The sequence below is a fragment of the Ostrinia furnacalis genome, unplaced genomic scaffold (assembly GCF_004193835.3).
Source record: "Ostrinia furnacalis isolate ACB-3 unplaced genomic scaffold, ASM419383v2 OfSCF3022, whole genome shotgun sequence".
In the NCBI taxonomy this organism is placed as follows: Eukaryota; Metazoa; Arthropoda; class Insecta; order Lepidoptera; family Crambidae; genus Ostrinia; species Ostrinia furnacalis.
This window is the reverse complement of record NW_021133261.1, coordinates 1,320,787-1,336,565: the sequence shown is the minus strand read 5'-3', so window position 1 is coordinate 1,336,565 and position 15,779 is coordinate 1,320,787. Positions and strand designations below refer to the sequence as shown.

Below are 15,779 nucleotides of genomic sequence, written 5' to 3'. Positions count from 1 at the left end.
AATTATGTCCACTTTTACCAGTAACAAAACATTATTCTGATATTACATATCATGCAATATACAGTATTAAGCTGCCAACATCCCAAACAAAATAAAAAAATACTCTAAATAAAGAAATTAGTCCACTGAAATAAAATTAAGCAAAAATAAACGTTTCATAGCCTATTTGACAACGTTCACTGGGATGAACAATCAAAGATTATTAGTAATTTGGCAATGTTCACTGGGATGAACACTCGACTTTGACCTGGTATAACATGGCTTATTTATTAAATGAGCATTGTAAATCAATCAAGTTATTAAGCATGAACACTATGCAATACGTTAAAACCACTGTCATTACTCAATTATAATAAAAAACATGTAAAACTTGAATAAACATCTTGACACTAAAGCCTGGTCTTCGCTATGGCCGGCATTTTGGCTAAAATTAACACTTTCAAACTGTGACTAGCACATAAAAATATTTTTCTACCAAAACTTAAGTAAATTATCTAGTGAAAAAAAAAACTTACCAGAAATTAAGACGTATGCACTCGGCATATTATTTTTTTCAATTGAATGTTCATCCCAGTGAACAAAATCAAATGAAGGGTATTACATTCATTGGTAGGCTTCATCGTACAGTCGCCGGCACATCAATCTATCTATACCTACTTACTTTAAGCTTTAAGTAAGTACTAATATCGCTGCAATATCGTACGTATTACAACTACTTAGATGTCACAGTTTAATTGGATGTGCCGTCGTTTGTACCTCCCTATACTTTATTTGCAATAGACCCTGTAGAAACTGTACAAAGTATAATAATGTAGACTCAGTAGTTAGTAATAGTCACTAACACAATTTGGTATGTAAATCAGTTACTTAGCTTTGTACAAAATAAGTATTGAGTCAATGCGGTTTTTTGACCGCTGCTACTTGTACCTTAAATAAATCAATAGTATTTTAATCAGTCAATGTAGTATTGTACTAACTACCTCTAACTTATTAGAACTATAATAATTAATTACTGCTATTTTGTACCTGGGTGGGGGAAAGTCAAGTGACTTATTAACAGAAATAGAACAAAAACTTAATGGTATAGTCTGGTCGCCGAGCACGTAGAATGTTGTCCAATGACCCCAAGCTACCCATCCTTATCGCTCGCGCGTAATTATGTTGCTGTTGCGTTCGCACACTCACTGCGGGCGCCCGTCGCACAGTCGCGACAGCAATATAATTACGTGCGAGCGATAAGGATGGGTAGCTTGGGGTCATTGGACAACATTCTACGTGCTCGGAGACCGGGCTTTAGAAGCTATATTGTTTGTTCAAATGAATTCCAAATATAAAGTGTTCAATAATTATTAAGATTTTAATCAAATGTTTCTTGCCAAATGCAAAATATAATGCCATTTATGTTATGCCATAGTATTTTTAAATGTAACTAACAGTAACAAAGTACCTAACTCGAAATACGTAATGTAATATACGTAGATTGCATGCTAATGTAGTAAAGTAGTGTAGTCTTAGCTGGTTTAATCGTTTTTTTCCCTTGTTTTAATAAATTTATCGTTGCAGTTGTATTTATTCATTTCATTTATAATTTTAGATACCCATTTCTTTTTTTAGATGGTAAAATAACGCTATACCCAGTATCAAAGATCGTAAATGGAATTCACCTAATCTCTTAACTCTACAGTTAGTTATACCGTGCTACAGTAGTGTGGTTGTATACTATTATAAGTGTTCACCAGTTGGCGCCACTATCGAATGACATACCTAACCTTTCTCGTCAGGGGCGCCAACTGGCGACCGAGTGGACATAAAAACTAGAATATTTTTAAATCTTCATTATGTTACCATAGATCTTATCACACTAGCTAGCTCATAATTGAAAATAATAAAAGTCAAGTTTTTCTAAATTATATTTATTCATCAATCCTCAGCTAAACTTAACAATCTATCCATACTAATCGGGCCGAAAGTCCGCCCGTTATCTGCCGAGTACATAACAACGTTTCTGATCACATAGCACTGCATATTCCCTACCCTATACAGCGGCCTGCCTTCCCTGGACTTTCCAGCTATGGGGACCAACGTCACTCCCCGTTCTAAGCACCTCGCTTCTAGAAGCTCCGAGAAGCTTTTCTGCTGGGTGGTTGAGGCCAGAACGTCGGCGATTCTGGAAGTTTCTTTCGGTTCTGAGGTGAAACGCGGCGGGGGCGGCGGTTCGACGGAGTCTATGTCAGTGCTTCGGTTCAACATGTCCAGTGCTTTTCGGAACGCGTCACGCACCGCTGGTTCTTTTAGGACTTCCTCGGGGAACATTTTCTGTGTGAAATAAAATTGAGTTAGAATTTAGCCTAAATTAGAACAGGAATTAAACACAAAATAACTGGGACGCTGGATATGGTAAAATTAGGTTTCGTTCGTCTGAGATAACGCGCGCTGTATTGTATGGCCGCTACAGACACTAGGTCACATGCTTTGGTAAAGATATTCTATCCGACATAATGATCTACGAAATCGATATTATATTTCGATACTACTCTGCAATCCTGAGTTGCAATGTTAGGAAAGATATCAGATTAGTCACGTGATATATGACTCTGTAAACGAACTAAAGTCGCTGACATAGCCCGACGGATTAGCAAGCTGAAGTAGCAATGGCAATAGGCTAGTTGCCTAAAAAATTTTTTTTAGTCCGTAATGTTTAATATCAAAAAATATTGGACACATATATTTTTATTTGTCAATCTAACAAATAATTACATAGTTATGGTGCGTTGAAGTTGCGCACGACGTCACAACGTGCGGCATTTTTAAGCAAGCGTTGACGTCACGGGCCTCTTCTTATGAACTTTGGGGCGCTTTATCTCTTTAAATTTTCATTAGTTTGAAAAAGTGAAAAATACGTGTAGAGTATTTTTTTATAAGTTAACTGACGGACTAATTAAAACTCTTGCTTTTTAACCCAGGCAACATCCCCATTGTGCAGGGCACATAGTACGCAGAACTGACGGCCGAGCGTATTGGAAAACGCAGCGTGAGACGTCCACCCATAAGGTGGACCGACGACATCATAATGGTATCAGGAAGGCGCTGAACGCAGGCCGCTACCAACCGGGCAACATGGAAAGCATTGGGGAGGCCTATGTTCAGCAGTGGATGTCCTATGGCTGAGATGATTTTATTTTATTTGTTTAACAATGTTTCAACAGCATTTAATTGTACATAAATGTGCAGGAAGATAGTATTAGAACATTAGCCAATTAAAGAAACACATTCTACTACTAAAACATTTTTAAATAAGTTAACGTGGGCAGATAAGTGAAATACTCACCTTAAAATCAGTATACGAGGTGAGCACGGTAGCGTGAGGCGGGTTGGTATTCAGCCAGGCAGCCAACGCGGCGAGCCAGCGCGGTAATAGCGCGCGCGACGCTATGGCCGCCACAGTTGGCGCCCCTAGTAACTCCAGCCAGTCCACGCACCATAGCCAGGCCGCTGGGGACGAAATAAAAAGGTTTTGTATTAGAAACTTGGTATAATTAATTAAGGGCTTCCTAATTGCGCTCACTAGTTGGCGCCCCTAGCAACTCCAGCCAGTCCACGCACCATAGCCAGGCCGCTGCGGACAAGACGAAAAGGTTATGTATTGGAAACTAGATATAATTAACTAAGGGTTTCCTAATTGCGCTCACTAGTTGGCGCTCTTAGTAACTCCAGCCAGTCCACGCACCACAGCCAGGCCGCTGGGGACAAGACGAAAAGGTTATGTATTGGAAACTTGGCATAATTGGGTTTTTTAATTGCGCTTACCACTGACGAGTGATAGGATGGCGCCAACTGGTGAAAGCAGTTTTGTAAATCTGGTTAGTGCAAATGCAAGTCTTCCTACAGCTTGAGCGCTCACCGGTTGGCGCCATTGTCTAAACCACATTCGACAGGAACTTAAACTTACAAGTGGCGCCAACTCGTGAAAACAATTTTGTAAAATATTATATTAAAAAAACCTCAAACCTTGACAGGAGCATTTTGGAGAAAATACTATTATCAGGGTCCAGATGATGGTTATTTAGTGAGAAATTACTTTATTAGAAAATGGTAAAAGATTGCTCCGTCTAGTGTTGCCCCAGTCCTGCCCTAGCATAGCCCGTGTCAGCCCGGGCATCCCAATACAGTACAGTTATCGTAATACAGTGCTGTTACAGTGACACAGTACAGGTACAGTCATACAGTACAGGAACAGTCACACAGTACAGTTACAGTACTTTCGTATACTCACTGTTGCTGCCGCCGAGCAGCTGGAGCGGCGCGTGCTGCAGGCAGTGGTCCAGCTTGGGCACGACGTGCTGGTGCAGCATGGCGGCTCACCGCTGCTAAAGCTCGGTCCGTGAGCACGTAGAATTTTGTCCAATGACCCCAAGCTACCCATCCTTATCGCTCGCGCGTAATTTTATTGCTGTCGCGACTGTACGTCTGGCACCCGCAGTGAGTGTGCGAGCACGATAGCAACATAATTACGCGCGAGCGATAAGGATGGGTAGCTTGGGGTCATTGGACGGGATTCTACGTGCTCACGGACCAGGCTTTAGCTGCGGGCGGGGTGTACACTTACTGTTGCTGCCGCCGAGTACCGTACAGTACAGTTACAGTAATACAGTACAGTTACAGTACTTCCGTATACTCACTGTTGCTGCCGCCGAGCAGGTCCAGCGGCGCGTGCTGCAGGTAGCGGTCCAGCTCGGGCACGCCGTGCGGGTGCAGCATGGCGGCTATTACTACTGTATTACGGTTATTACTAGTGCTGCTAAGTCGCGCGCCAGTACAGTTATCGTAATACGGTACAGTAACAGAGACACAGTACAGTTACAGTGACACAGTACAATTACAGTGACACAGTACTGTTACAGTAATACAGTACAGTTACATTAACACAGTACAGTTACAATACACATGTGTATACTGAGAATGCTTTAGTGCATTAATTTCGCCTTATGTACAAATTTATTTTGGCATAAAAGTTTAAATAAATAAATATACTCACTATTGCTGCCGCCCAGCAGGTCAAGCGGCGCGTGCTGCAGGCAGTGGTCCAGCTTGGGCACGACGTGCTGGTGCAGCATAGCGGCTATTACTACTGTATTACGGTTATTACTAGTGCTGCTAAGTCGCGCGCCAGTACAGTTATAGTAATACAGTACAGTAACAGAGACACAGTACAGTTACAGTTACACAGTACAGGAACAGTGACACAGTACAGTTACAGTGACACAGTACAGTTACAGTACTGTTACAGTAATACAGTACAGTTACAGTGACACAGTTACAGTACACCCGTTGTCTACTTACGGACATTGCCCGCGGGCGGCGTGACCGGAGGGAGCGGCGAGCGTTCGGCGAACGAACGAGAACATCTAAGAAGACGATCCTGACGCACTCTCTTCAACGATTTTGCATAAAACGGTCTCGATAACCTTGTAAATTTATACCGAATAGATAATTAATTTCATACAGTCCACTCTTTCCATTTATAAACTTCCACTACACTCACTATCGAAGTAACACCCGTGTACACTCACTGTTGCTACCGCCGAGCAGGTCCAGCGGCGCGTGCTGCAGGCAGTGGTCCAGCTTGGGCACAACGTGCTGGTGCAGCATGGCGGTTAGGGCTCCGCCCCAGGCTGCGCGCCAGGCGGCGAGCAGGGTCCGCGCGTACGTCATCATTTGTGTCATCCGCTTCGCAATGGAGGGCAGTCGAACCTTAACTTCGAACTCCCCCTGTGTTCTTCTGATTTTCTCCCGGGACAAACTTGAGGTTGAGTTTTTATTGGTGGTCAAGCTGTAGATCCTGGCCATACACGAGTTGCAGCGGTGGGAACGAGAGGTGGGAATAGTCCCGTAACACAGTACTGTTACAGTAATACAGTATAGTTACAGTCACACAGTACAGTTACAGTACTTTCGTATACTCACTGTTGCTGCCGCCGAGCAGGTCCAGCGGCGCGTGCTGCAGGCAGTGGTCCAGCTTGGGCACGACGTGCTGGTGCAGCATGGCGGCTATTACTACTGTATTACGGTTATTACTAGTGCTGCTAAGTCGCGCGCCAGTACAGTTATCGTAATACAGTACAGTAACAGAGACACAGTACAGTTACAGTGACACAGTACATTTACAGTAACACAGTACAGCTACATTAACCCGTATCTTCCCAAGCACCCAAAAGCTGATTCGATTTTAACGAAATTTATAGTACTACATGTTAGTAACCTACTGAACAATAATATGTATAAGAAAAAAATAATCAGCTTTCTGTCTTTCAGTTTCAGTACCGATCCAAAAATGGAACAGTAGGAAGATATGCCACTGTATTAATTTTGCATTATTTAGGAAGATGATTGTAAATAATACAAGGTTTTTATAAAAAATCGTATTATTATAATCGTATATTTTTATTAAACAATAAAATCACATATTATAAGTAAGATACATATCAAAATAATATATTTTACACATTATTTTGAGTGAAAAGCAGAGGAACACTTATAGTTCCTGTCGCATCGTGTCCTAATGCCTTCATTTTATCCAGCAATGGTATAAGACGTAAAGTAATTGTCCATGTAAAAGCTGTAAGTTCCAGGTGGCAATTTAGATATAAGATCTAAAACTACAGAAGCACCTACACCGAGTTCTGGGTGGGTATTTCCTGTGCTTGCCCCTTGATAAATCAAGTATCCAAGACGAGTACCTACAAAGAGACCAGTTCTTATAACCGAATCTAATGGGTTTTCCATGAATATGTTGTTTTGTTCCATGTTTTCCAAAATATGGAATCATCGACTCATCAATACTTAGATTTCTATCACCAGAGTAATACTATAGCCATCTATTTGTTGAGTAAATTCCATAAAGGACGAACTTTTGCGAACTTATCCTATGGGGCCAAGTTAGTGTTATCAGCAACGTGAAAGAATCGCGGCAGTTCTTCAAATCTGTTTCTAGGCATAGCAGCTGCCACACCTTGAAAATTGCAATCGATACTATGCTCCCAGTAGGTACATGCGATATCTTGCAACACTATTGTATACAGAAGAATCCCTATACAACGCTTTATTTCTTCAGTTGTAACTTTGAAATGATGATACCCTTTTTGAATTGCATTATTTTCAGTTTCAGAGCGAATCAGTTCGAACACTTCCGCGTCAAAAAAATGATCGAAAAATTGTACCGGACTATCAAGATGTTCTAAAAGTCAGAGCCACCTGACACTGCCTTTTCAGGGACATCTGTTTTCTTCCATTTTCGGGAAGCAGGACATTTCTTTTTCGGTGGAGGTGGTTGTAGTGGTGTATCTGATAATGGCTCATTTGGAACGTCTTCTATGGCATCTAAATCGTTTTAGGATGACACAATAGCCCTAAATTCAGCCTGTGCTAAAAGTTTATGTCTAGATAGATGATTTATATTTGAAAACTCCTCATCGCCGCTATCTTCATCGCTCTTGTCGTAATAATCTGGGGGTGTTATGTAAACATTCGCTGACAACACATCATCGACTTTCTCTAGATATGATACGATCTCATTTACCGACAATCTACAACAAAATAAATGAAAAATTATTACTAACAATTACATAAGTTTATAGAATGTCTCATCTCCATATTATCCTACTGATCCAAAAATGGATCGGTATAGTAAAATGTAAAAATTATATGCGAATACCCTATGTTTATATTTCACTGCATTATTATATGGTATCTGAACCTATATTTGATAAAAACTCGATAAAACAAAAGCTGTCAACATATTAGAAATTATAAAATACTTACATTTGTCGACGAGACATTTTTTCACGAAAAACAAAAAAATTAAGCTCATAAAAATGCATTATTTGCGCGCGTGAACAAAAATCTGACCGATTGATTAGAGCGGTAGAACTGTCAGTGCTGCCAATATAAAGAAAAAACAATGGCTGCGTTAATGCAACTTTAATTAAAAAATATTTAATTAACCGATCCAAAAATGGATCACTGGGATGATACGGGTTAACACAGTACTGTTACAGTAACAGAGTACAGTTATAGTAATACAGTACAGTAACGGAGACACAGTACAGTTACAGTGACACAGTACATTTACAGTAACACAGTACAGCTACAGTAACACAGTACAATTACTGTAATGCAGTACAGTTACAGTACTTTCGTATACTCACTGTTGCTGCCGCCGAGTAACTCCAGCGGCGCGTGCTGCAGGCAGTGGTCCAGCTTGGGCACGACGTGCTGGTGCAGCATGGCGGCTATTACTACTGTATTACGGTTATTACTAGTGCGCCAGTACAGTTATCGTAATACAGTACAGTAACAGAGACACAGTTACAGTGACACAGTACAGTTACAGTCACACAGTACAGTTACAGTACTTTCGTATACTCACTGTTGCTGCCGCCGAGTAGGTCCAGCGGCGCGTGCTGCAGGCAGTGGTCCAGCTTGGGCACGACGTGCTGGTGCAGCATGGCGGTTAGGGCTCCGCCCCAGGCGGCGCGCCAGGCGGCGAGCAGGGTCCGCGCGGACGCGTCGGCTGGATGCCAGGCGCCGAGCGCGGTGGCGAGCCGCGAGCGGATCGCTGGATACGTGCCGCGGGCTAGGGCTTCGCCTGGATGGAGGAATAATGTTTACTGTCACAACTAAAGTTCTAGCGCTTGAGCCTAGGCGCAGATTGAGCCTAGAGATCTATAGACTTTTAGTTAGCCAATAGTTGGGCCTGATTTTGATATATATTTTGTACTAGCTTTCCGCCCGCGGCTTCGCCCGCGTGGAATTTTGTCTGTCACAGAAAAACTTTATCGCGCGCGTCCCTGTTTCAAAAACCGGGATAAAAACTATCCTATGTTCTTTCCCGGGACTCAAACTATCTCTATGCCAAATTTCATCAAAATCGGTTGCGAGGTTTAAGCGGGAAAGCGTAACAGACAGACAGACAGACAGACAGAGTTACTTTCGCATTTATAATATTAGTTGGGATGAAGAATTGGCCGATACCAAAGCGGTGTAATATGCGCACTTCCATACATGCCCAATGCCCATAGTGATTAACTGCCCGATTAAACTATCGACCAACTAAAAATATGTGGTCTGCGCTTAGGCTTACTCAATCAGTGCTTGAGGTATGGGTGCGGTATGGGAGGGGTGACATTGTCATATTATGAAGCATAATCTGAAGTGTAACGCCTCAAAAACAACCTGTGCCGTTCCCATACCTCAGGCAATAAGCTCCAAACCTAAGTAGCTATCTGGCTCCAAAGTAAGTAAATCTATAGAGACAAGACGACGACGCGACGAGTAAAGATATAAACACTTGATTATGGTATTCAATCACACACCATACTAACATTTGGAACAATAAATCACAAAACAAGAAAACATAAAAATACACAAAAGACATAGCACAATTTATGTATTTAATCTAGAAAAAAACTCACCAGCCAAATCGTGCCACGGCAGTATCCACTGGTGCAGCGGTTGCGTGTCTCCCGTAGGGTCCCACGCGCGGACCGCCGCTAATATCTTCGGGACGATGTAGCGGGACGCCGTAGCTGACAGCACCCATTCGGGACACGCTGCCGACCAGCTGGTTAAAGCTCGGAGCATCGGGCCTGGGATGCGGGGGTTCCATGCTCTGGAACAATGGATGGAATAATGAACTTTAATCCAAGTAACTAAGGCAGTTTATCTAGTATCAGTTACCATACCACCTCTATTGCAGTAGATTTTTGAGTATTGAAGCCTTTTGTTCCTGGGTAATACTGACGCGATGTGCACGAAATAAAGGCATTTGCTTGCACTTCTCAGTTGGCACCATTGATAAGTACGATCATATTATCATTTGCTGCTTTACTTGCTAGGGCTATAAAATTGACGCCAAGTGGTGAGCGCTTTTAACGATACGACTATTAAAATTATAGTCACCAGTTGGCGCCTCTAACGAACAAAGTTCTGTCACTCGCCAATGGCGCCAACTGGTGAACGCAAATAGGATCACCCACATCAAATTGAGACAGTGATTATTTATTCAAAATCCATATCCTCATTTAAGCAATAATATAAATAATATTTCTACGTTCAGCCTCGACAAACAACAACAACATTATATGAATATGATGGTAACTCTCTCTCAAGAATTCTTCTTTTGACTTCGCAAAAAGTATATCCCATCAAAAACAATACTTGTCAAAAAAACCAAGTCTCGCAACTCAGTTGTTCTACGGTAAAAAGTTGTGAGATCCATGTAATACCAAGTCCAGGCCAGGAAATCTTTAACGTTTTACATAAATTATTGACTTGGCCATCGCACTAAATAATTTAATTTACACGTGTTTTCATGCGATGGCCAAGTCAATATATTTATGTAAAACGTTAAAGATTTCCTGGCCTGGACTTGGTATTACATGGATCTCACAACTTTTTACCGTAGAACAACTGAGTTGCGAGACTTGGTTTTTTTGACAAGTATTGTTTTTGATGGGATCTCATTTCTTTTTGTATTTTGTAGACAGCAGTTATGTATCTAGAAAACTGGACCGAAATTGAAAAATTTTACTCGACTTGGCGGTTGCACTACCGTGCCCCCAAATATTTTAGTTTTTCCTTGATTCATACACCAAACACTACTTATATTCCAAATTTGAAGCTTCTAGGTCTGCTAGAAGTGCCTTAGAGTTTTGATGATCGGTGAGTCAGTCAGTGAGTCAGTGAGTGACAAAATTAAGTAACTTTGACCCGTTATAATTCTTAAACTACTGGTTCAAATTGAATGAAATTTTAAATATACCGTGTCTTTACAATGCCTGCATAGCTAATGAAAATTCAGCTTTCTAGTTTTATCCACAACGAATTTACAGGCAGTCGAAAATGGCCTGAATTGCTTCGAGAAAAGGATGGTACGGCCGTGCCGCTTTTTTGCTCGACTTGGTGGGGGCACTGCCGTGCCCCCAGATAGGGTATTTTGTTATTTTATTACAGCCTAAAACATGCTTATGAAATAGGAATATTTTGCGCCACTTAATTTGAAAACAAACAAAGATAACTTACTCTGCAGCAGTACTAATATGCGGCACGTAGTGTTGCCACAGCAGACTGTTGTACGCTTCGTCCGTCAGCAGTTTCTTCCACTTCAGGAAGGTCGGTATAGGGTCCTCAGGGTTCTCTAAGGGTTGCCATGTCGCTAGCAGCGCACTCAGCAGCGGACTGACGAGGTTGCCAGCTATGGTGCCGAGGCCGAACATGTCGTACTCGGTTGGGTAGGCGTCCTGTTGAAAAAAAAATGTTAAGAATGAATTAAAATCTAACAAGGATTTTAAAAAACTGTCCACGACTGGTGGCATGTTCTATTTAACCATTCGAAATACTTTTTTTTTACTTGTACAGAATCGTAGCATATAGCACAAAAGTTTTGATCCAATGAGAATAGGGTTCCACACACAATTTTTTACGTTGATGGCGCCACCTGGGGCGTCATGTAAATGTCAAAGTTTTTTTGTTAGATTACGGCTTTGAAAAATCAGTCGCAATGTGGATCCCGATTGACACCTAGGGAATTAATACAGACCTATATGGATATCATCACAACCTAAAACATACAGTATTTTTATTAATAAAAATAGTGTTTTTTAATAAAGATAAGTACCTTTAAATCAGCCAGCACGTCGTGAGCAGTCTCCAACGATACGTCAGGTCTGTTCAGCGCTTGCACTCTCTCTATTATCCCTTGCACTTTGCCGATCACTTCGTCCTGCTCTTTTAACTTCCCGTCGCATTCTTCTAGATCCCGCTCTAAGACTACAATCTCGTCTTCTGCCGATTGGAGTTCGCGGGCGTTTTGGATAATATCCTGTAACAAGTAAATTATTTTTAATACAAATTATTCAAACGACAAGGTGTGCAGTCCTTTTGAATAATAAGAAGAAATTTTGAAATTGAATCCGTTAATTACTTACAGAATAAAATTAACGTCATTGAAAGTACTGGTTCTCTGTAAAACAGCTTATGCTATCTAACTAAATGGTATCTATTTAGTATAGACGCCCGTTTCTCACTATCTATGTTAATTGTATTGTATAGCACACAACTATTGAACCAATGTATTGTTAAGCCATTTCTTTTTTCCTTTCCTTTTTTTTAAAGAGTCGGCAAAGTTTGTAAAAGACCAGTTGGCGCCTTTATCAAAGCAGTTCGACAGAGGCGCCAACTGGTCTTGCGTTTCAAATAAATTCAAAATAATATTTGTTTAGTTATTTAATTTTTAGCGTTAAGAGTTGCATCTCAAATTAATTTGAAAATTATAAATGAGAAGAAGTTTGTTTCATCAATGTTGGGTATGTACGCATTGGGTATGTATGTACCAACCCTTGAACCGGCAAGCGAAAGACGTGGGTTCAATCCCCGTCTTAGACAAAAGACAAAGACAAATTTCTATTAAGGCAGTTCTATTTTTAAGTTATTTAAAATTGTCTTTAGTCACCTGTTCACAGCAGTCCAGCATCAGAGCCAGGTTATGCGCCAACTGCGGCGCAGTAAAGTTGCTGCACTTCCTTCGAGGTTCATGTTCAAAGCGCGGCGCGGCGGCTCGCAAAGCGTGGTAACCGCTTAGCACGCGCGTCTCGCGGCCTGTCATGTCGATTACGGGCACGCGGGATAACTCGCTCCTGTGATGGGAATAAAGAATAAAAATTAGTTTAATGCCACTTTTGAACTGTTTTTTTTTTGTTAGAGTTGATTAATAAAAAAACAAATATGTAAAAAGTATCATCATATTTTAAAACATGGATAGTCAGCAATCCAATAGATAGGTCCGAGGAACGCGGGTTCGAACCGGTTATTGTGGTGAAACAGGTCCTAACACAAGCTTATTTAGCTTAGCACGAGAGGTTATCGGGACTATTAGTAATTTGTACAAAAAATTGTTACTAAACTTTTTTTATAGTTGATTAATGCTATTTGTTTGTCGCATTTTTGTTCCCCAGTTGGCGCCAAAGGCAGAATCTTTTTCGCCGGAGGCGCCAACTGGTGAACGCAAAAACGATAGCCATCATTCATATTTTATCAATATAGTAAAAAAGAATAAATCATCTTACGTGGCAATAGTGTGCAAAGTTGGTTTCCCCTCCTGTATGACGTCAGCGGCGTCCCTGTAGAAGTACCGCCCTTTGTGGGATTTCTTCCAGTTGTATGCTTTCTCTGTCGTCCCTTTCTCCTGTTCTTCTTTCTCTTTCAAACGGCGCTCTTCTTCTTTCTTGGCTTTAAGCTGTTTGAAGAAGTATAAAAAACTTTTAACACAGTTTAATGGATTTCATGATAGTATATTTTTTTCTTGTAATAACATTCGTTCGTTTCAGCCGAAAGACGTCCACTGCTGGACGGACATAATGAAAATTATGTAATGTTTTATTTATCAAAGTCTCATCTAATTTAGACAAGTACATGATAAATATTTTGAATAAAACTTACGTAAATCACATACAGCAATAATAAACAATTTAATTAATACTCACAGCTGCCTTTTCTGGTCCATAAGCTCCAATGGCACCTCTGCCTTTCCTGACTGTGGCCTCCACGGGAGCTGATATGCCCTGCAGGTCTTTACCCAGACCCTTGCCTGGTTGGTAACCCATCTGTTAAAATAAGAAGTCATTTTATTGTGGAAAATTCGTAGAGGCATTTAAAATAAATACTTTTACTCTTTTATAAATGCTATGAAGAAAAATCTGTCTTATACTTTTTTATAAGAATAATAACAGAAAATACTAGGGATTATAATGGATTAAATAACCTTTAATATTATTATGTACCTCTACAATCACATACTAATAATAATATAAGTATTTTCTCAGAATCAAAAGATTAGGGACCTTATTGAACATTTTAACTCCATTTTCCATACTAAATGACAATTTAAACAAGTGTTTAACGGGCATTTAAGTTTTTGTAATAAGCCCATAGGTCTTTCATTTCATAAACAATCCAATGTCAAAGTCAAATAAGTTGCAGTCTTTGAAACATAATGATTTCTTTCAGCATAGTTTACATCTAAATATAACACACAGCTTATGTTTCACATACCTGCAACAGCAGTTTGGCACCGATGCCTTTGGTGTGTTTCTCCCAGTTGCCCATGTTCCCTCCAAGGTTTGCAGGTCGCATGCCTTGCCCCTGTCTTCTAAGACCGGCTGTGTCTCTCTCATCAGGGTTCGGTGTTTCATCTTCGTCTGAACTGTCTATTGGGATCTTTTTACGGGAAGTTGAGGCGTCTGATGGTTCTAATTCTGTAATGAAATAGGTAACAAGAATTAGAATTGTTATTTCACAAGTAATTTTAAAAGGTACAATAAATAAAGGAATAATAATACGATTCTGATTTTTTTTATTTAAATGGAGTGTTGAGGTTTCAAAATAGTGAATGAGGAAAAGAAAAGAGTTAGATGAGTAAAGGAGCAAGTTAACAAGGCATTATTATTTCTAAATCATTTTAATTTGAGACACATTGAATAAAGGCATAATGATAACATTTGACTTTTCTTATTCTTATGAAGTGTTGAGTTTTCAAACCAGTTTGAACATGGTAAAAAATGAGTCTTATGGGATCAATGTAATATGTATGTATGTTGCAATGAAATAGATTGGATTCAGATAAAAAGGTATGCAAGTATGACAGACATAGTCAAAAAGGAAAAATTCTACCATAAGAGGAAAAATAGCAATCTTTATGAATGATCTTTTGAGTATGCTCACTAATGTTTTTAAACTAATAAACTTCATATTAAATGTGTGTTACCTTTTTTCTCCTCTTTCTTCTTGCCAGCCTGCTGCACGCCTCCCGCCACAAACCCGATGGGCGCGGAGAAATCTTTGGGTTTGCGGGTCCTCTGCCTGACGTTGTCTTCATTGTCCTCTTCATCGCTATCTTTAGCCCACACACCTGTAAAACATTAAATTAACTTCACAACATGTTTTCCAACATAATTATTTTATTTAACCATATTCTCTTCAACTAAAATAGGTTTAAAATCTTGGTCAAAATTGTAAAAAGACATTTCACAATGTTCTACCAGATTTTTTGCAACGTTGTATGCACCATAATATAATCATAGTTAATTATTTATTGCAACATGTTGGTACAATATTTTAATCTAAAAACCTAGGCCCTTATTCTTTTTATAACCACTTCAGGTTGTAAATAAAGGTAAAATTTGTTCCTGCCTATTTAATAGCACGCCAAGCGTTACTAAAACATAGGGGAGCCTACCAGACACCAAATAGCGATGGAAGAGAATCTTGACTGAGATTTAGGAAGATAAGTACTTTTTATGTTAAATGATATATTAGAATACTTGTAGGAAATACATACCGTAGATCTGTTGCTCTTTTTTAGCTCTTCCTCTTCTATTTGGATTGAATTCGTTGTCCAAATCATAGTCGGTGATTTCGAACCGAATAACCTCATCGTCTGACATGGCGAAGCTTATAAAAACTATCTTTGATGCTAGGACAATTTATTATAAACTCGTAAGTACGCTACGTACACATATAAGATTAAGTAATCAATAAATAACACAAAAATAAATACCACTACACGCACGCAAACAACACAAAGCACAAAAAGATGTCAATCATGTCAATGTCAAAATTGTCAAAGAATGACAGTTTTAGCTTTTAACACAGTACGTTATGGTGTAGCCATATGCTACTTTACAGCCTGTAGAGCTTGATATCATCTAAAAATTCGATCCCTTAGT

General features: G+C 40.0%; 1 protein-coding gene across 1 annotated transcript; it reads right to left on the bottom strand.

Moving 5' to 3' along the window:
• Nucleotides 1–1,896: 1,896 nt before the first annotated feature.
• On the bottom strand, nucleotides 1,897–15,652 carry sip1 (septin interacting protein 1). Its single transcript, XM_028310472.1, has 12 exons — nucleotides 15,392–15,652; nucleotides 14,819–14,962; nucleotides 14,107–14,309; nucleotides 13,539–13,658; nucleotides 13,122–13,291; nucleotides 12,509–12,692; nucleotides 11,675–11,878; nucleotides 11,080–11,297; nucleotides 9,471–9,667; nucleotides 8,426–8,644; nucleotides 3,329–3,492; nucleotides 1,897–2,316 (listed from the first exon to the last, which is right to left on the bottom strand). The coding sequence occupies exons 1-12, from the start codon at nucleotides 15,495–15,497 to the stop codon at nucleotides 1,921–1,923; spliced, it is 2,325 nt and encodes a 774-aa protein (XP_028166273.1). The 5' UTR covers nucleotides 15,498–15,652; the 3' UTR covers nucleotides 1,897–1,920.
• Between the last annotated feature and the right edge of the window lie 127 nt (nucleotides 15,653–15,779).